The following is an 8,337-nucleotide window of genomic DNA, read 5'->3' on the forward strand; positions in this document are numbered from 1 at the left end:
CTTATATTTTTATATGGGCCAAAAAATGCTAATTTTTTTAAAAAGTTCTTATATTTTTATGATATTATAAATTGTCAGAAAAGATGTTGGCTAGTAAGGTTGGAACGTTTTAATGGTAATGGCATTATTTAATTTGGGAAAAATTATAGCTAAGTGGCCTCTTATTTGTAATGTCATAAGAATGTAATGGAAGTAACCAAAAAAATTGGGAGTACCAAGAATGGCTGTATGTTTCTTTGTAGAGTTAAACTTGGCAGCAAATTTGTTTAGCACAAAAGTTATGTTATTTGGAAGAGAATAACAATGGAATACATGATCGATATGGAGATGTAAAAACTGCACTGATGATAAATCATGCTTAGTATAAAAAGAACATAGTTTAAGTACATATAGCATGCTGCATGAATAATAAAGAGGTTGTACAACTTCATGTTGCGTCCTCCTGTGCTGGGTTAGTGCATGTGCTTGCCAAAATTTGCTGGATACGTATTTTTTCGGACATGGACCAGTGTACACGGTTAATGGGTCATCAGTGATTGGCGATGCGGATACATGTAGAGAGGTAAGATGTCGGAAATATTGTCCCATATTTTTTTATAACATCTTGATCTGCCTTGTGAATTCTTCTTGATGGGAGGTAACTTTTTGATGTTCCATGTTAAACTGATACTGCTTGGTTCGCCTGAGTTCTTGGGCTTATTGAAGTCTGTTTTACTGCACCTAGAGCTTGAAAGTTACAACCGTTAATGTCTTTGTTGGCATGTCTTTTTTTTTCTTGAGACCGGGACCAGAAAATCCATGCTTTAAATGGCTAGCAGTCCCAGTAATCAGAACCACCTAAAACATCAACACTCACCAGAAGCATCTGAACTCAAAGCGGTGGTCGATTTAAAACAGAGAAAGAACCAACACGACACCGACACACCGTTGACCACCGTGGATATAACAACACCAAAGTAGCAAAACGCAACATGTTCACAGTAAAACTTTTTATTAAAAAAGAAGAAGAAACGGCTAGAGAGAAACATGCCGAACAACACGCTTCAAATCCCCACATCCAACATGCACGAACGGAAAAAATATAGAACCGCTTACCCTAATCAGCCGGAGCACTAATCTTAGTAGAAAATAACTCGAACACACACACACACACACAACACACACACACACACACACACACACACACACACACACACACACACACACGTAATCACATCAGTTCCTATTCTCATGCATGCACATAGTGAAATCGTCTCCGGAACCTCAGCCCACCACTGCATGCTCACACGGGCGACAAAAGAGGAAACCACCAATCACATGCAGAGCGTACCCCCAAACTGATCAGAAAAACAAATCGCTATGCGCACACATGGAGCATTGTGTTGGCGAGAAGGCACGGTAACAGTCTAATTGAATTGACTCAGTTTAGCTATATGCACAAGTAGTTAGAGAATAAGGATAGGAGGTTAGACGTGGGCGCGTACAAGTACAATGTGCCAAACAGCGATGATGGCGTACTTGAGTCTCTTCTTGGAGCGGTCAACACGGCGACCCCGGGAAGTAGGAGCAGAGGTTCATTCAGTGAACCGTCTTCTCCATCGCGCGGACACTGCAGCATGGCGCCATCACCTTGATGACTTGAGAACCTGTAGCTGGATACGCTTGCCATCTACACGGCGCTGCTCTCTGGCCCGATCCCGCCTGAGCTCGTCGAGTTCCTTGCGCTGCAGCAGGCATCGGCTGCCCTAGCAACCGTCCGCTTCCAATTCCTCACGCTCTCTGAGACGCCTACGCGTGCTCTAACGGCCACCGCATGCACGCACTAGCAGTCATTGCTCCGCGAGCTCCGCCTGAACATGCACCGCCGCAAGCACCCACCACCCACTGTCGACCTGCACCGCCGTGACGCGCTGCATGAGCTCCTCCGTGTCCTCGTGCTCGCCATCGCAGAGTCGCGCGTGCCCTGCGCTGGCCGTCACCATGGCCGCCGAGCGCGAGCTCCGCCGCGCGCCATCGGGGCCTCGCCGAACGTCAGCAACACCGCTTCCGGCCACACAGTCTGGAGGCCTCCCGCAGTTGCCACCGTCGCACCCTGCAACCGTTATGCCTCCTGCCTCATATTAACGCCCAAGCGGAGGGGAAGCCACACAAGAGAAAGAAGGGAAGAGGGTCTCACCGGAGAAATCAACCTCACCTGGACTTCTTCTTGTCGGAAGGCTTCGTCGGTGAACCGCAGAAGGCCGTCGAGACCCACATCGCTTGCTGGCGGCCGGCCCCGGTACCACGCACCTTGCTGTCCAACAGTGTGTACTCCATCGCCGAGGGGCCGCCGATGATGGCATGAACGGCGACGTCTAGCAGGTTAGACTCGTCGCATGTCCAGCGCCGATGGCCATGAAACATTGCATGCTGCTAGCAATCGAATGCAACTTAAAAAAAAATCCCGTATTTATAGTCCGGTGGAAACTCCAGAAAGTACCACCCATCGGACTATCGAGATGGCACCAGCAACACCCAACCTATCACGTTTCAAAACTTGCAATAGACAGATCCTAAAAAAAACTTGCAATAGACAGACCATGGCAAAAATAAACTCACAACCGTCTACCCAACCGATGCATGCACAAAGCCAAACTGAGAACCAACTCCTCACGATGCATGCATGCACATCCAAACGGCCACCGCCCTACAATATCTACAGACAAAATGCAAGGTTGACCAGGCCACCCAAATCGCTAACCGCACCCAACCGCACCCAAGAATTCAGCACACAAGTTCAAAAAATTTAAAACGAAACCTTAAATCTACAAAGCAGTTCTACACCACCAGGTACCAAACAAATAGCACGTGTCACATGCGGTATTCACCATACATCATTTTCACACAAGTGGCTAAACTTTAGAGCAAAATCTTTGCCTGGAATAGAGGCTTGGGTTTGTGCCACATCGTTTTTGCTGGTGCGCATTCAAATAGCAAGTGTTTCAGGTCTTCCGGATGATCATGACAAACTGGACACCGGTCGTCCGTCCCAATATGACGATCCGTCAGGGTTGATTTAACGGGAATGGCTCCATGTAACACTTTCCACACAAAAGTTTTGACCTTACCAGGAACCGAAAGTGCCCAGACCTTATTACACACTAGTAGAAGTTCTCAAAAAAATTATTACACGCTAAAAAACTATGTCCAAATTATTACGGAAATTAGAAGTATGAAAAAATGTACTGTATTTGTATAATCAATTTTGGAGCTTTTGGAGCGGGCATCAACCCATGTCGTTTTTCCTTAATCCATCTGGGACTTGAGAGGCGTGAGCATGAACATCCTGGCCGCATGCGGCGTCACGTTGAAGCTCATCTTGTCCGTGAACTTGGTGTCGAGCGTCTTGTGCTGCGGCAACACAAAAAACCCACAAAACGGTCATGATGATTCATCCATGCCGTCTGTTCGCTTGGTGACGGCCGGGGAAAGGTAGAGACGTACCATCCAGAGGTCCCTGGCCTCGACTGCGGTGCCGGCGGGGAGGCCGATGTCGTCCCAGTGCGCCGTGATCTGGGCCTCGTCCTTGTCGTGCCGGTTCAGCAGCAGCACCGCCGTCCTGTACCCCGTCAGAGGCCCAGCCCAGATCTGTTGCATAGCACATCACACAGTTACAGTTCTTGGTTACGATGTGGGAAGTTCAGATTATCGGAGAGTGCAGCGTGTGTTACCTCACTGCTCCCCTCCATCCTCACTTTCTTCCCCTGGATGCCGAGAGGATCTGCACCAACAAACACCACGATCGATCGGTTTGAAGATCACCTTGGTTGACAAGGCAAACACGAGAGCGAGAGCCGGAACTGGCAGGTGCAAGGGTATTTTGAGGATCACCTTGGTTGACGGCGATCACCTCCTTGTTGGCGAGGATGTCGTACGTGTCCTGCGACATGTGCCTCACGTCGCAGCCGATGATCAGAGGCGCCTACGCACATCCAGCACAAACGGTTCGACTACATTCATTCAGAGAAGAAAAGAACGAGATAAAATACAGAGTATGTAACCACGAGTCAGCGACTGACCTTTGAGATCGCCCAGATGCTGAAGTGCACGATGTACTCGTCGTTGGTCATCCCTCCGTTGCCCACCTCCAGCATGTCGGGGTCTGCAACCCCGAGACCACACCACACGTACCAGAGCGTCAGGTCAACTCCAACGCGCGACCCCATTCTGTCCGCCCGCGTTCGTTTGGGAGTAAACGAACAGATCGTGCCTCCCAACGCGCGGCCGCAAGCGGACCGTCGTCTGTTTTCTATCCGCTTTCGACCCATTCCCGGTCCAAGTTTGGGCCGAATTTGCGGCCGAACGGACACGCGTGGGTGCAAGCGGCGTGTGCCCTTGTCCTACCATGGGCCGCCCGTCGGTGAGACGGACCCCTCTTTCTCTTCCTCTAACCCCTCCCCCCCCCCCCCCCCCCCCCCGCCATCGCCACCCCCGGCCGCGTCGTCTTCCACCAGGGCCGTCCCAACCACCACCGCGCCATGGCATAGCTGTCTCCGCACCTGTCTCCCGAAAAAGAATTTGGCCGGCGTTCTCTGTGTTGCTGGTGGGAGACAAACTATGGCCGTCGTCGTCGCCCGTCGTCCCCAACCTCTTTCGGCTGGCCGTTCGGTGACGCAGGGCGCCCTCCACCACCACCGACCCCAAAACCTTGCTTTGCTGCCTGCGAGGGGAGCAGGTCGTGCACTATCCGGCCGCTTTCCGACCACGACCGGAAGGCGTTCGACGGATTGCTCACAAGGTACAATGGACAGTGGTGATGAGTTTTTCTTTCACAATTTCATTTGCTCATCGGATGATTCATCCTCGGATGATGAAGAGCTGGCAGCTGCGTTGGTCGTACATGAACACATCACTAGGAAGCGGCCTCGGTACAGGGGGCCAATCCCCGGCCATGCTCCGGCCTTGGACCGCAATAGAGAGAAAGGTCACGTCCTTCTCTATGCCGATTACTTTAAGGATGGTCCACTCTTTGGGCCACACCAATTTCGTCGCCGATTCCGAATGAGATGGCATGTGTTCAATCGTATTCGCGAGGGACTGATCGCGCATGACCCATACTTTGAGTGCAAAGTGGATGCCCTAGGCAAGCTTGGTTTCTCTTCATACCAGAAATGCACTGCGGCTATCCGCATGCTTGCATATGGAATTCCTGGTGATCTTGTGGATGAGTATATATGTTCGTATGAGTGAGTCGACATGTCTCCTCTCATTGTATAGTTTTTGCACGGCCGTGGTGGAAGTGTTCTGCCCGGAGTACCTTAGAGAGCCAAATGCCGCTGATACAGAGAGGTTGTTGGCGATCAATGCCGAGAGGGGATTTCCGGGCATGCATGGTAGTATAGATTGTTGCACTGGAAGTGGAAGAACTGTCCATTTGCTTGGCAGGGGCAGTACAAGGGGCATGTAAAAGGTGCCACTGTTATACTTGAAGCTGTTGCTTCACAAGATCTCTGGATATGACATTCTTTCTTTGGCATGGCTGGTTCTCAGAATGATATTAGTGTTCTTCAGCGGTCTCCGGTGTTTGCAAGGCTTGCGGAAGGGCACTCCCCGGAGGTGAACTTTGAGGTCAATGGCCACCATTACAACAAGGGATATTACCTAGTTGATAGCATCTATTCTCAGTGGTTCACTCTTGTGAAGAACATACCCAATCCGCAAGGAGAGAAGAGACAGAGGTTTGCCCAAATGCAAGAGTGCTAGGAAGGATGTGGAGCGTGCTTTCGGTGTACTTCAGTCTCGGTGGGGTATTGTTCGTAACCCTGCATTGAGATGGAGCACGAAGAAGCTTTGGGAGGTGATGAGCGTGATCATGCACAACATGATCGTGAAAGGATGAGCGTGATGATAACATCTACGACCAAGGGTTTGATTTTCAGGGTGAAAATGTTGAGCCTGAGCATGCACCTCCTGCAACCTTTGAACAGTTTGTCGAGTTTCATCGGGAGTTGCGTGATTGGCATACTTATGTCCAACTCCAGGATGACTTGGTTGAGCACGTGTGTACTCATATTGGCAACCAGTAGATCTATGAGTTTAATTCTTGTCATGCATACAAATTTCGATTGGGTTATAAGACAATTTGATATTGTTTTCTTGTCATGCAAAACAAATTTCAATTGAGTTGTAAGACTATTTTAGGTGCTATGTTTGATTTGAACCATTTCATATGCATCATTTTCATTTTATCCACTAAGCTGGACGAACGGACGAGATGCGGCCGAAATTTGGCCGCGCGTTGAGCGCCCGTCCGCCACATCCACGAATCAGCACGGACACAACCCATTGCCACCCTAAACGGACGAAATCCGCACAAAGCGGACGTCCACATGACCAACCAAACACAAGCCGAGACCACACAAGATGAGAAGTTTGTTCCAGGGACTGACTACTGACCGTTCCAGCCGCCGGGGCGCGCGTACTCGGCCCACACCTCGTTCTGGTCCGCCCTCGACATCATGCTGAAACACCAAACCATTCTCCTCTGAACAATCTGAATAACAGAGTCGCAGCAGCAAAAGGGGAAACGGGCGAAGGTATATTAACCTGTTCCAGGTGTCCTCGATGTCGTTGGTGGTTCTCCAGCTGTTGCCGTACGCCGCGCCCCACCGCGCCGGGTGCATGTCGCCCCTGCTCACCGTCGCCGCCGGCAAGGACACAAGCATAAGGAACTCGAGTGAGTGAAGACCCGTCAAGAATGCAGAACTCGACCAGCTACTGTGCATATATAGGAGTTTTATTACCATTCGCAGAGGTTGAAGAAGATGGGGCGGCCGGCCTGCATCAGAGCCTTGCTCATGTCAGGGTACCTCTGCAGCGGCTTCGTGTCGCCGTTGTTGCAGTTGTCGTACTTGAGGTAGTCGATGCCCTGAAACCAGCGAGCAAATCCCATGGATGGAGTGAACAAAAACACATCAGAGATATGCGCAAGTGCGATAGATCAAGCTTAGAATGGATCGATCGCTCACCCAGGACGCAAAGGTTTTGGCGTCCTGCTCCTCGTGGCCGAGGGATCCGGGTTGAGCCTTGGCGCATGTCTTGTATCTTCACACAAAAACACGATCAGAGAACGGTAAATTACCGTCAGAGCTTACAACGTCGACAGTCACGGTAAATTACCCAGCATCGGAGTAGATGCCGAGCTTGAGCCCCTTGCTGTGGACATAGTCTGCGAGTGCCTTTATCCCGTGGGGTAACGTCTTCTTGTTCGCCGCAAGGTTGCCCTGCAGCAGCATAAACAAGTGCAACAGAGGACGATCGATCACCCTCCTCCTAAGAAAAATTCTGCAGAAGACACCGGTGGGAGGGCAGATTCTGTACAAACCTTCGCATCACGTTCGGGTTCTGCCCAGCAATCATCTGCAGAAAAAAATAAACACACAAAGTTGGATCAATCCACTTTGTCCGCTTGTAATTAATCAATCGATTTCTGCAGAAACAGAGAAGCGCACACACACAGAGAAAAGAAAACAAGGGCGTATGAGAGTGTGGCAGCAACGCACCAAGGTTGACGTATTTGTAGCCGACAGCGGCGAGCCCGGTGGACACAAGCGCATCGGCTGCTCACGCAGTATATAAAATACAAGAATTTATAGCTGCCTGCTGCAAATGAAAGGACAGTTCAACAGTAAATAGGAAGCAAAGGGACTATCAGCTCAACCCGTACCGGTCTCCCTGATGACAACCTCGCCGTTGCCGTCGCACCCGAAGTGATTCCAGCTGTTCCACCTGCCGACGGGAGACAGAAGAGGAGATTTGATCAAGGATCATGCCAAGTTGCACCGCGGTTAAGCAGCAGCAGCGAGCTTACCCCATGGGGGGCGTCGCGCCGAGGCCATTGGCCAGCATGCTCCGCCGGTGCGCCTCTCCCACGTGCACCACCCTGCACTCGCCCACGGCAGCGGCGGCGGCGCAGGCCAGCGCCACCAGCAGCGGCGCCGGTAGCCTGGTCCATGGCCGGACACGACAACCCTCCATTGATCCCTCGCCGAGTCTCCCCCTGCCTGTTGACCTGGACGTAGCCGCCGATATACGTGTCTGGCCAGGAACAACGGGACGGGAGGAATGTTGTAGACAATTCTTGTGGAGCTCGTGTTTATATAGACGACACTTCGGATCAATTATTATGAAGTCTATTCTAGATCAAAATTAGCGCGCTGTCCGGTTCATTGACCACGCTAATAGAATGCCCGTGCCTGCTAAGGGCTACGCTGTATATAAATGAATCACTGAAACTCATTTCTCCCTCATATGTTCATTTGTGTTCGGATATCAAACGGCCGTCCGGCTCTTCAAAAT

General features: G+C 50.7%; 1 protein-coding gene across 1 annotated transcript; it reads right to left on the bottom strand.

Moving 5' to 3' along the window:
* Positions 1–2,762: 2,762 nt before the first annotated feature.
* LOC123122406 (alpha-galactosidase) lies at positions 2,763–8,116 on the bottom strand. Its single transcript, XM_044542601.1, has 14 exons — positions 7,850–8,116; positions 7,706–7,767; positions 7,542–7,598; positions 7,364–7,398; positions 7,159–7,262; positions 7,008–7,083; positions 6,783–6,907; positions 6,586–6,669; positions 6,436–6,500; positions 4,059–4,141; positions 3,871–3,961; positions 3,711–3,760; positions 3,484–3,627; positions 2,763–3,390 (listed from the first exon to the last, which is right to left on the bottom strand). The coding sequence occupies exons 1-14, from the start codon at positions 8,014–8,016 to the stop codon at positions 3,286–3,288; spliced, it is 1,248 nt and encodes a 415-aa protein (XP_044398536.1). The 5' UTR covers positions 8,017–8,116; the 3' UTR covers positions 2,763–3,285.
* Between the last annotated feature and the right edge of the window lie 221 nt (positions 8,117–8,337).

Source organism: Triticum aestivum, chromosome 1B, assembly GCF_018294505.1.
Source record: "Triticum aestivum cultivar Chinese Spring chromosome 1B, IWGSC CS RefSeq v2.1, whole genome shotgun sequence".
NCBI lineage: Eukaryota > Viridiplantae > Streptophyta > Magnoliopsida > Poales > Poaceae > Triticum > Triticum aestivum.